General features: G+C 43.3%; 1 protein-coding gene across 1 annotated transcript in view; it reads left to right on the top strand.

Annotated features, from left to right (window-relative positions):
• MRPS27 (mitochondrial ribosomal protein S27) overlaps nt 1–9,081 on the top strand; it is a 98,593-nt gene extending 89,512 nt beyond the window's left edge. The window contains exons 8-11 of the mRNA XM_010380264.2: nt 275–377; nt 2,449–2,591; nt 4,816–4,983; nt 7,461–9,081. Of these exons, the coding sequence (XP_010378566.1) occupies nt 275–377; nt 2,449–2,591; nt 4,816–4,983; nt 7,461–7,700 (654 nt within the window). The 3' untranslated portion in view covers nt 7,701–9,081. The remainder of the gene's footprint in view (nt 1–274; nt 378–2,448; nt 2,592–4,815; nt 4,984–7,460) is intronic.
• Nucleotides 9,082–13,453: the final 4,372 nt, after the last annotated feature.

Raw genomic sequence — 13,453 nt, 5'->3', positions numbered from 1 at the left:
AATAATAAGAAATACAGAGAATAAAACCAAAATTGCTCATAATTTCACTGCCCAAAAATTTATTAACATATAGGGTATTTCTTTCCTATATTTTTCTTTGACATAAGTACCTTTTATTCACAAAATTAGGATTATAATGTATATATAGCTTTGTTCTTCTTCTTTGTTTACTTAATGCTATAACATGTTCTTTTCCTCGTGTCATTAAAAGTCACATTTTTGTATAAAGTACTCATTGCTTAGATGGATCATGATCTGGTATATTCTGTTGCAGTGGGAAGAGGAGAGGAACTTTGGTGCATCCCTATTGCTTCCAGGCCTAAAACAAAAGAACTCAGTGGGTTTCAGTTCCCAGTTGTATGGCTGTGCACTTCTTGGTAAGCTAAATGATCCTTACAAATATCATTCTTCATGGTCAGAATTGTTGCATTCTTCCAGTTCATGATAAAATTATAATTTGATTTAAATTTACCAGTGAAATCCAATTAGCCTTCATTTTCAGACATAAAAATAGACCTTGATGGCCTTACATAAGAGAGTAAAGAGGGTTCTTAAAACCTGCCATCACTGGCAAAGCAAGAACTAGTTCTGGTGGACATAGGTAATAATATTCAGTGGTCATCAATCTGAGGAAGGGATCAAAAAGAAAGAAAGGGATGTTCTGGCCCTGTTTAGGGAGACTAGCTAGTAGAATCTTTTCCAGTATTAACAAAGATCTTTCTGTCTCTTTAGATCTAAAGTCCAGAAGGTAAGAAATTAAGAGTTAGAGTTGAACTTGTATCTTTGGCATTGTTTTCAGGTAAGGGAAGAGCACAAGTAGTAGCACTTCAGGAAAAGTGGGTTCATGGGTACCATGTGATTGCACCAGGAGGTACGATGGTGGCTTTCCTCTTGTGCCCTGATTGCATTGAAAATCAGACAGGTTAAGAGGACAACGCCTTCTGAAGAATGGCCTCAGAACCTGGGTTGTGTGGAATCTGGGCAAATAAGGTTCAACCTAAATGTGCATAAAATGTTGTCCTGATTTACAGAGTTTTATTAAATGCATGTTATTTCATTATTCTCCCATTATCTCTGAAGTAGTTAGGCATCTCTCAATTATACATTGCTTCTACTTACCTTTGTTTTTGAAAATCACAAAGTTATAGCAGTTTGACTGCTTTTGAAGTTGATCTTTGCCAGCAGAATGTAGTGTTATTCTTGATGCTGATTCTGATACAATAACGCAGAGGAACTTCAGAGTTTATTGACTGTCTATCAGACTCACAAAGGAGTTGACCACTCTTTTTAAAAATCATTTTTTCCTTATTTGCCACCTGCTTTTGATGTTGATTTACATGTATTTTCCTTTGCTTTTAGATTAGCATTCAGGACTGTCACACAGCCTGAATTGGTCAGAAGTGACAGGGCAAAGAAAATGTACTTTGTTGTGGTTTGTGAGCAGAGGCCCTGGTTCTTTGTGATGGCAGCCATCAGATCAGAAGCTCTTTGCTCTCATTGTGTCATTTGCCATGCAGCCTCACTCAACCCTGATGGAAGCAGCTGCCCAGAATGTAACTGCAGCCCAGCCCCAAGCACCTTAAAGGTCTAAAATTAGCTGTCTCCTGATAAGCTTTGTCTGTTTGTGTCCTACTCTGGCTTTCCCAAATCCTCCTTCCCAGGAAAGATAAAAGAAGGTAGATTTAAGACTGGACAGCTCAAGGTGACTTTGGTCATTAGTGCAGAGAGGTTCTGCACCACAGGAATACAGACAGCCATCTCCCTACCAGAAGATCCTGCTGTCTAGTGTCCACATCTTGAACTCCAGGTGTGATGGCTTGAGGTACCCAGAGAAACATTCACGTCCAGAGATCCAAAAAGATGATGAGCATGAACTCTGTGATTTTAAAACCACGAAACTCAAAGGAAAGAAGGGAAAGAGGAGGGTTTTTTTCATAAGGATTAGATGTGTTGAAGGATTCCAAAAAATGGCAAACATTGCCTAGCAGGGAAGGTGGTCGGATGTTGACAAAATTTTCACAGTAGGAAAATTGTGAGATTTCTTTTTCTGGGGAAGATTTTGTTCTTGAAACAAAAATTGTATCTCGGTTGACTTGTTTTTTAAGGGTATCCTTACCTAAAGCCATGTATGTCAGCTTCTCAGTTGCCCTCAGCCCAGTGGTTTATATATACATCCTCATGAAAATCTTCACCAGCCCAAATGAGAAAGAAGAAAAACAAGTTCATGTAATTTTGCATTACAAAATGGATACAGTGAATTTTACCACATTCTTCATTATCCATCTGAAGTGTCACTGGATGAGATGAGTCTCTTGGTGCAGATTTGAAATGATCCTTCTCTGTTTCTAGAGCTGCCAGGTGAACATTCACTTGGGCCTTCAGGTCCTCAGTCTTAGAAATGGTGGGAAGACATAGCTGAGCATTCTTTATTGTTCTTTTTGGCCACAGGGAAGGTGGAGTTGCAGCAAGGGCTACGGGCTGTGTACCACAACATGCCTCTGATATGGAAACCAGGCTACCTTGACAGAGCCCTGCAAGTGATGGAGAAAGTGGCTGCCTCCCAAGAAGACATAAAGCTGTGTAGAGAAGCGGTATGTTCCTCAGCTCTAAGGCAGTAAGATTTAGCCATCTGGTTCCCATAACCTGAGCTTTAAATTGGTTTTCATGGTCTTTCCCCTACCCCTACTTTCTGTATTTCTATAGAATAGGTACTTATCCAGTTGAAAAAAAGCAAAACGACAAACATTTTCAATGCTTCTGACCAAAGGTACTAGAAAATTTGATTAACATTGATTTATAGTTCATTGTGTAAGAAAAAAAAACTATTCCACTGCCTCGTCCGTCACCTCCTTACCAAAAAATAAAAAGCTCGTTGGGAACTCAAGAGAGGGTAAAATTTCATTTTAAATATGTTTGGCATTTCTGTAACCCCATGTAGTCTACATAGCATGTAGGCTACATAGCATTTTTCCCCATAAAAGTCCTCAAGAAATGAATCTGGGGACCAGACATGGAACCTTCTTAAACCATTCTGTGTGAATGTGTAATGCTGATGAGATCTGACCCAGATGTTTCTTTCAAAGTTCTAAGGTGTTCACTTTACCAGAACAAGAACACTACCCTCCCACCAGTCCCAAAGCTCGTGCCTCTTGGTCACCTAGGACCCTTTACAGTATGGGGTTGCTCTAACTCCAGGAGACATGATGTGCCTTACACCCCACAGGCAGCCTTAGTGTCTGCTCCTGTCTAAACAGCTTTTACAGCCAATTGAGGCCTGAGAAGGACATTGGTTGTCTTGTTACCATGGTGTAAAGGTTACCATAGAGCCACGTATTTGTTTTTTCTTGACTCTGGTTGCTAGGGCTCATCCCTTGGCTTTCATATTTCAGTCCTGAGGTGGTCAGGTCTGGTGTCTGTCCTGTCACCTTACACTTATGTCTAGTGAATCATTATGCTGTTTGCCAGACATTTATAACAAAGGATATACATTTGTCACTATACTTGTTTTAACCCTGCTGTAGTCAGTACTGGTGATTGAAAACACAAAATTATACATAGATACTTTGCTAGGGAAATATTCCTTCCAATCTCAGCCAGATTTGCAATCTTTGCATTCTAACAGTAGAAAATGTGTTCACATGTCAGCAAAAATGTGCTATGTGTCCAGTTTGGGTGTGATGTATTAGTGGTATTAAAAGGCCTTGGCATATTTTTAGGATTTGTGTTCTGATGTGACATGGACAGGATGAATTGGTTTCCAGGCAGGTGTTTCTGCTGGCCTTACTGTTATTAATGTCCCATTTCTGATCATTAGGCCCTCCGTGGGTCAAGGGAGATGTACCTCAAAGTGAAAGTAGAGGGGAGAGGGGTCAAAACAAAAACCTTCTGTTTTTAAATTTACTTCCTAAGTCACAGAAATCACCTCATTCAAATGAATTTCATGTATGCATCTCTGGTCTTTGCCAGCAGCTTATGTGAATTATACCAATCCTTAATTTACAGATACCATGTGAGCTAAAATCTTTCTCTGAGGGAGACCTGTGCCTATATCCAGAGGCTTTAACATACACTTAAAATGGCCTTTGGTTGGTTGTGTTCTGTAGTTGTCTATCTCTTTGTCCCAAATCCAAACTGACTGAGGAAGAAAGACATGGAAATAGGAAGTACTTTAGTGTCCATCAAGCATTATTCCTGGATTCCTATCTGGCTAACTAAAAGCGAACTTAGCTGCCATTGTGCTGATTCACTTATACAAATAATTCTTAGCTCGCTTATTTGGTATTTTGTTGTTGTTTTGTCTTTGAGACAGGGTCTCACTATGTGACTCAGGCTGGAGTGCAGTGGTGTGATCATGGCTCACTATATCCTCCACTTCCCAGGCTCAGGCAGTCTTCCTGCCTCAGCCTCCTGAGCAGCTGAGACCTACCACAGGGGTGCACCACCATGCTTGGCTTTTTTTTTTTTTTAATTGATGGGGTCTCCCTATGTTGTCCAGGCTGGTCTCAAACTCTTGGGCTCAAGCAATCCTTCCACATCATCCTCCCAAAGTGCTGAGATTACAGGCATGAGCCACCATACCCCAGCCTAGCTTGCTTATTTCTACTATTTGTTTTGTACTGTTTTCCATGCCATCTGATAGGGTGTTTATAATGTGAAAAAATATAACCATTTATATTTTCTACAATTTTATAAGAGAAATCTTTTCACAGTCTTTTAGAGCTCATTCTTGCTTTCTTTCGCCTTTTCCAGCCTCTCTTCACCATGTGCTTTTGGGCCATAAAACATGTAGTTGCTGACCCTCTTTCTGCTCCACAGCTCCATGTGCTGGATGTAGTGCTGAAGGCTCTGACTTCAGCTGATGGGGTTTCAGAGGAGCAGTCCCAAAAAGATGAAGACAACCAAGCGTGGGAAAAACTGGTGGAGCAGTTAGACATCGAGGAAACAGAACAGTCGAAGCTTCCTCAATACCTGGAACGATTTCAGGTGAATCATAGCAGAATGTGTCTCTCTTAGCAGTGTATAAAACACACTTCTGTCCTATGGTGATGGACAAGCATTCTTTCTGCATCAGTGTCACACACAAAGAGGCATTAAAAACTGACATCAAACATTACATTCGTATTGCTTTGCACAGGAAGTGGTCTTAAACCAATGGAATTTTTATGCTCCTTTTGTACTTGAGCTAATCGGTCACAGTTTTGTTCACTAAGGTAGCATGTCATTACCCACTCATTCCTGATATGCGCCTGTTGGCTAGATAGTTGCTTGTCTCCTTAGCAATAACCTGACTCCCACCCCAGGTGGAAAGTATCTGGCCATTTCTCCATCTTGCACTAAATGTGCTTGATAACCTAAAAACCCAGTTAGACACTATAATGCCACGTTTGCGTATGTAGAGATAACACGCGGACATCTCTCTTTGCTCATCTTTGGCAGCTGTGTTGTTCTCTTGTGCTGCATGGAAGTTGTAAACAGTTTGCACTATTTCTTTCCAGAACAGCCCTGAGAACTCAAGCTACCTTTGGGAGCTTCTAACTCTGTACATCCCAAAATGCTCTGTGATCAGTGTCAGGAAAGAACCATGTTCGGTGTTTGAACTCTTGGCTTCTTAGCTGCTTTGATTCTTGTCTAGTGCAAAGGGGGGGAAAATGCTGCCAGAATGGGAATTCTTTGTACAGCAAAAAACTTTCCCATTTATTGTGTGTGACTTGGGTCATTTTGGTATTGATAAGATGTAAACTCTGCTAGATTATTATGTTTAAATCTTTTCAGTAATTGGACAGAACCTAATTCCCAGTGTTATAAGGGGGAGCCTGTTGTATTTTTAGCAGCAATTTCGCCCAGTACTTCTATAAAGTCATTGCTCAACTTCCCTCTTAAAATTTGAAACTGAGAAAGATTAATCGATGTTCCCAAGGTACCCAGAGAATTGGCAGTATAGCTGGGCTGAGAATTTGCATGTCTGCCCCTTCAGGCTCTTTGCTTAACCTTGTATATTTAGAAAGGCAAAAGAAAAAAATCTCCTTAGCCCCATATATTATGATTCATTGCATTCACATTGACCAAGGTTGCCACACTATTTTTAAAAATTAAAACTTCCTTCTCGTTTCTTATATACTTTGCCTCAGAGAATAGAAAGCTGTGCCTGCATTACGTTGTCAGCCCTCATTCCTCTACGAATGTATTTTTATGAACATTTTAAAAAGACAAGTATTTATTGACTACTAACTGCGTGTTGGGCACCAGCGCATTTCTGCTTGCAAGATCTCTGGATGCCAGAGACTACCTTTCTTATGTTAGATGACAGCAAAACTAAGAAAGAGTAGCCCAGAGTGACTGACTTTAGATTTGAACAAAAGTTTGCCGACTCATAGTTGAGTCCTCTTTCTGGTGTCCCAAACTGTCTTGTTGGCCTCAAACCCCACATGAAGAGCGTTATCAGAGAAATCGTTTTCGTTTTACATTTCCTTTTCTTCCTGTTGCCTGATTTTTGTTAGTCTGAGGTTATTTGTTTGGGAGCCATTTTTATATGATTGACTCTCACACTAGGCCTCTGGGCCCTCCTGGAGCCTAGGCACCCTGCCCACCTCCAACCCTGTTACTGGAGCAAGCCTCCTTTCCTGTGCCAATGAGTGGCGTTTGTGGAACATGGGGATGTGTGGTATAAGCTACAGCTGGCCCCATAAGTGGCCCTCTCTCTCTCTAATGAGAGAGTACATCTCGAAGTACTTAAATAGATGAATGTTTTTAATACTTCTCCAGGAACACACCACCAACCAAACCAAGCTGCCATTTCAGCTGGAGCTGTAAGCAGGCAGTACGTGAAGGCTGACCTGCAGTGGAGCACAGCAGGTGGATGCTTCTAACAGTGCAGGCACTCAGGGGAGCTATTCCTTGAACTGATTTCCGTCTGTTGAGAGGAACTCCAGGAAAGCAAATACTTGTTTCAGTTATTCTGAAGGCACAAGTATGGTTGGGCTTGCTCCAGTTAGCAGATGTCTCTGCCATTTTGTTGGCATATTAGAATTCTTGTTCTTGGAGTTTGCTGCTTGGTTTGGTTTAGGTCAGGGTGGAAACATAGATTTGTTAGAGGCTGGCCATCTTTGTGGTTTAAAACAAGAAATTACACAGGGAGACACAGCATATGGAATTCCATTTACTGTTTGTGAGTGAAAGGAGAGAAATCACATGCGGTGCATCTTAGCAAAATTGCCGAGCTGAAGAAAATGACAAAAGCTAACAGCACCTGGATGAAAGGTAGCATGACAATTTCCCAACAAAATGGTTTTTTTCTACCAGCCAGGTGACTTCATTCTGGGGCACTAGAATGAGGACTAAACTACGAGTCAGCAAACTTTTGTTCAAATCTAAAGTCAGTCACTCAGGGCTAGTTTTTCCTCTTTGTATCCTTCTCTCACTTCTCTACCTTTCTCCTCATTTGTCCCCTTTGTTTCCAACAGGCCTTACATTCTAAGCTTCAGGCTCTGGGCAAAATTGAGTCAGAAAGTCTTTTAAGTCTGACCACCCAGCTTGTCAAGGAAAAACTCTCCACCTGTGAAGCAGAGGACATCGTCACCTATGAGCAGAATCTGCAGCAGTGGCATCTAGATCGTGTACAGTTGATCCAGAGAGAACAGGAACAGAGGGAGAAAGCGAAGCAGGAGTACCAGGCTCAGAAAGTAGCGAAGGCATCTGCCTAATAGGGTCCCCCAGGACCCCAACCCTCTCACAAGAACTTCACTCAACCCCGTGCCAGGACTCAACAGTGGCCTGGACAGCAGCCTCAGCTTTCTCTACCCATCTTCTTTTCTTAAAGCAGGCTATGTGCCCTACATGGCAAGGCACCGTGACTGCCCATCGAGATGCCAAGAAGGGCTGTGGAATTATGCAGGTGGCTAGTGGTCAGCCTGAAGTCACCGGCTGAATACCTTAAGGAGGGCTCTTGAGGCTCATGATGGAGTTCCTGGGTCACAGGGATTAGTTATGAGCATTAAAGTTCCTAAGACCCAGTGACGGTACTGGGAGAAACCAAGGCTGAAGAGTCAAGTCTGAAGCACAGGCTTTTCTTTTTTGTTGTTTTTGCTTTTTTGAGACAGAGTCTCACTCTGTCACCCAGGCTGGAGTGCCGTGCTGCGATCTCGGCTCACTGCAACCTCCGACTCCTGGGTTCAAGCAATTCTCCTGCCTCAGCCTCCTGAGTAGGTGGGATTACAGGTGCGCACCACCACCCCCGGCTAATTTTTGTATTTTTAGTAGAGATGGGGTTTCACCATGTTGGTCAGGCTGTCCTTAACCTACTGACCTCAAGTGATCTGCCCGCCCCGGCCTCCCAAAGTGCTGGGATGATAGGCGTGAGCCACCGCACCCAGCCAAGCACAGGCTTTTGAATGGTCTCCCTCTCCCCAGCCCAGGCACATGAGGCCAAGGTGAGCTGTGCATCCTGAGACCTTGTGTCCCTGAGTCTCCTCTCTGAGTGCAAGCTGCACTGTGGGCTGGCTGTGGGATACTCACACATTCCCACGTTCTCCTTTCTGGCACATCTTGCCCTTCTGGACCTGCACTGGGAGAAATTCAGGACAAGAGTGAACTCAAGGCCATGAACTTGCTGGATTTCAGTTTTTAGGCACCCACTGGGACGTTTCTAGGATGTAAGAGTTTTTGAGAAGAAAGCTATCTCTAGCATGAAGCCTTTTTGGCTTGGCTTCTCCATCGTGTTGGGGTAACTTTTTTTTTTCCAATTTTTTTTTTTTCTAAAACATCTGAGCTCGTTTATCAAGTAGGTGAAATGAGCCTTTTGTGTACACACAGGCACATGTGCGCACACACAACTTGTGAGCACACATTTCTGTTGAAGTTAGGAAATGAGAGATGGGTTGAGGCTTGAAGTACGTCAGAGATACGAATGTTGTAAAACGGTCAGGAGATGGAAAATTCCTTTCTGAAGTTTCTCTTCTGTGAAAGTGGTCAGGGCAGATTTTGCTTACTGTGTAGTGTTGCCCTTAAGTACAGTGGTGTAATTTTATTCAAGATTGTACTCTTCTGTCAAAAACCTCTGGAAATAAATGTTTTGGGATCACGTTAGTGTATTCTTTATCTTTGGGGAAAGGGAGAAGGGAGAGAGGGACTCATTGTTACTATGATTTTGAGGAGCGTACTTTCAACCCTCCCTCAGACTATGGGATTTATAATGATAACTACCACCACTAATATTTCGTAAGGACTTAACTGTAGGCTGAAAACCCAAGCAGCCCTATGAGGGAGGTACCAGTGTCCCCGTTTTATGAAACCAAGCAGCTCCCCTGCTGCTCCTCTCCCTGCCTGTGGCCTCCATGTGGAACTGCAGTCAGGATCCATCACAGGGCCCTTTAGACTAGCAAAGCTGCTGAGTCTTACTTAGGCAGCGGGCCGTGACCAAAAGTCAGTTCCAACATTTTGGTTTACCAACGATAGCTTTTCAGCCACTCTCTTATTACATTAAGAGGAACATTCAAGACAAACCGAAGGACAACTTTTGCCCAGTAAATTAATGACTGTCACAACATGAAGTATCTGGTTAAGGCTTTGGCTCAACGTTTTGCCTTCATTTTTCTTCCCCCTCCAGCCCCAATGTACTTTACTTCCAGTCTTCACCAAAAGAGACCACTTCTGCTCCTGTACTGTGGTCCCACAGGAATTTCCATGTTCCCTGCTCCTCAGGATTCCTACCACACTTGTGCCCCATTTCTCAGGACTCTTGGAGTCTTTCCCTTCCAAGTATTCTGCCTTTTCCCCATGTCCTTATCTCCTGAGCTATAGGATACTCTCCCGCCTTCCTTCACAATGGGTTCTTCCCAATACAGTTGTCCTTAGTCCCTTTCCCTGATGTCATCTTCTGTATTTCTTCCATGTGGATGGAGAAACTGCTCTTGGTGCCCTGGTCTCTGGAGATGACCTCAACTGGGTCATCTCCCAGTAACAAATTACCTTCTGCAGCTGACCTGCCATAGTGACAGCCAAACCTTCAGCCTCATATCACGAATCCAAGGTCTTAGATCCTGAAGTCTCCACTCTCCCAGGCTTGTCTCGTACCATGACTGCTGCTGAACCAGCTTGCCCTGTAATTTCCTGCCTGCTAACCCTTAGCCTTTACCCCATCACCCCAACTCTTGGCCTCCAGAATCTGCTTCTCTTCCAGTGTGGGCCCCATGGTCAGCCATCCCCCTGATGTTCTCATTAGCATCTTGGTTTTCTCTCACTCCCTTTATCCAGGCTCACTTACCAGCCTTCAACCTACATCCTTGCACCCATCTGTTATGCGTAGAATTGTGTTCCCTAAGAAAGGTAAATTGTGTCCCTAATCCCCAGTCCCTTAGAATCTGACCTTAGTTGGAAATAAGTTCTTTTATTGAGGTAATCAAATTTAGAATGAGATCATCAGGGTCAGCCTGATCCAATTCGGTGTTTTTTTAAAAGGGGAAATTTGCACACACAGACTCACAGAGGGAAGATGAGCATGTGACTGTACAGGCCCAGGAACACCAAGACTTGCCAGCAAACACCAGAAGTTAGAAGGAGTAAGGACAGTTCTCCCCTAGAGCTGTCAGAGAAAGTCTGGCCCTGCAGACGACACCTTGATTTCTGAGTTCTAGCCTTCAGAACTGATATTTCAAGCCACACCATTTTTGGTACTTTGTTACTGCAGCCCTAGGAAACTGATAACACCACCATTAATTTTCTTTTTGGTTCTGACTTACTAAGTGTAGATATATAAAGTCATAGTATTAGGCTGATTAGATTCTTCTACAAAATTATGGCTGTTCTCTTCAACTCAATAGTCCTTCCTTTAATTGACTCTCATATTTGCTTCCATAGCTTTTCTATTCTGTGTTAGCTTGAAGCTCTGCCCTCAGAACTACAAGCAGATGTTCTCTCCATCACCCTTCCTACTTTCAAATACAGGTATCCCCTCCCTCCTTTCCAAGGTTAGACTCTTCATTTGTGACCTTGACCCGTACTTGCCCACCTGTTCTACACATTCAAGCATTTCCTTTCCATCTTATAGCATCTCTGTTGATTTCTTCTAAGTCTACAGTCGTATTCAAGACCTTATTCAATGCTTTTTAACAGCAAAAAAGCCTTTACCCTGCCATCAGTCAAGCTGTTATGCTATGTCTCCTTATGTCTCCAAACTTCTTGAAAGGGTATCTACACTTACTGGCTCATTGCTCATTCATTAGATGCTGAGAATTTGGCTTACAGCTTTACCACTCTGCTGCACAGCATGGTCATCAACTACAGTGATCTTTTTTTTTTTTTTCTTTTAAACGCTCCGCTCCATTGGGTACCACTGACCACCCCTTATAAGCTTGCTGTCTGCAGCAGATGTACTGTCTGTTCCAGCACTGCTTTCAGAAGCTCTCAAGTGTTCGGCATATACTGTGTGCAAGGCACTATACAAATGCTATGGAGTTTGCAAGGATGAATAAACTATAGATTTTACCCTCAAATAACTTAGATTCTAGTGAGGCTGGCACATCCACACCCGTCAACACACAGCTGAAAGGTGTCATTAGACAAACAGTTAATATAGGTGGGAGTTCACAGGAAGATCACTTTAAGCCCAGCGATGGGAAGAGCTCTAATGAAGGGAATTAATTGCCTGCTTTGTGCATTAATTAGTCACATACGAGTGCCTCAAGCTGCCCTGGGGTCCTCTTTCCACAGAGGCTTGTGTGGTGTGTTAGAAGCTTGTTGTGTCACTCAGGCCCCCCAGGAAGCAGGTCAGCATGAGTCAGAGGTGGCAGTGAAAGCAGTTTTGGGGGGATAAAGCCTGTGAAAAATGAAAGGAGGTGGAATTGGGATTGGGTGAGGAAAGCCTTCAGGTGGAGGTCCCACATCTGGAAAAGCAAAGGAGGGAGGAAGCACCACTGCCTAGCCTCTGTTGCTTGGGATGGGGGAGACTTTCAACACCCATCATCCCTATTGCCAACAACACCGAGCATAACCTCCTTTCCTACTGTGAGTCCTAGTCTACTACCAAACCCGGTGACACAGGTGCCTGCTCACCATTGCCCTCTCCCAGTGCATTCCCAGTGACCTTGATGAGCAGCGTGCCACCTGGCCCTCGAGGGAACATAGTCCTCTGCTGGGTCTTCTGGCTTCCTGTGATATATATGTATCCACTCCAGGAGGCCGCCCTGAGACTTTTAATCCATTTCTCCTGGGTCTGCTAGGTCAATTCGGGTATTTCAGTGGTTCTCAGTTCAGGCTATCCCTTTCTCCAGGCTTTTTTTATGAGCCATCATCGCAGCAAGTCTGCAACACCCCCTGGAGTGTTAAACGCCTTGAGCATTTTATGGATTCTGAATTAATTATTTAGAACTAATTGATGAGACTGGCCCCAGACTTTAAACTCCATGAAGACAGGCACTCTGTGTATCTTGTTCACGGCTGTGGCCCAACACAGAGAAGAGGCATTACCATGAGGAAGGGGCTTATAAACATTTATTGAGTGAAATATTTTTTATTAGGTTGAAAGGAAAGTCTTCCAACAGAGGTATAATTCCCAGGAGAAATACTGAGATGCTAGAAGCCATATGTCCTAAGCTGAAGGTTTAATGCCAAAGAAAGCCTCTTTGGATTTCTACAAAGTATAGTGTAAGCCAAAATTGACACCAGGAGGAAGATTTGTGGGGGGAAAATAGGGGGTGAGCATGATGCATCACATCAGAATTCTCTCTACATATGTGTATCCCACTTACCTGCCTCAAAGCAAGGAGTTAGGAAGTGATGAAGCTATAACACAAATCTTATCATTTCTAGACCAATAATAAAAGCCAATGTTTATTGACCATTTATAGCCAAGTGCCATATTAAATTTTTGTATGCATGATCCTATTTAACCTGCAAGAATATGACGATTATTACAGCTCTTTTTATATATAAGATAACAAAAACTTAGAGAAGTGATTAAATGCCAGGGTTTCCCTCTGTGAATTGGAGAGCCAGGGTCAAACCCATATCTGACTCCTAAAGTGCACTCCCAAACTCAGAAGATCACAGTCTCAGTTTAGGTTCCCCCTAAAGCAAGACAGGAGACAGAAATTTGAGTGCAGGTGCATCGTTGGAGGTGACCTTACGAAAGCAGGTGAGGAAAGGAAAAATTGAGACAGAGTAGAAAGGAGAGCCAACAAAGGGTGCATGATTGAGTGGACTGTGGAAACCGGCTCCTTCTTGCTGTGGACCCTCTGAGAGACCATGAAGAGCACACCTCAGCAGTTTCCTCTGAGAGGCAAGGAAGCTAGCTACGTATTTGCCCATTCAGTCCATTCCCTTATGGGTTGGGAACACTACAGCCTACTCCTAGTGCAGCACCATCACACTCCCATGACCAGGAAACACCCTTGGGCAGAAACCAGGAAGAACTTAGATTCTAGTGAGGTTGGCACATTCGCACCTGTCAACACACAGTTGA

This window comes from Rhinopithecus roxellana, chromosome 3 (assembly GCF_007565055.1).
Source record: "Rhinopithecus roxellana isolate Shanxi Qingling chromosome 3, ASM756505v1, whole genome shotgun sequence".
NCBI classification, from domain to species: Eukaryota; Metazoa; Chordata; class Mammalia; order Primates; family Cercopithecidae; genus Rhinopithecus; species Rhinopithecus roxellana.
This window is presented reverse-complemented; position numbering and strand designations above follow the sequence as displayed.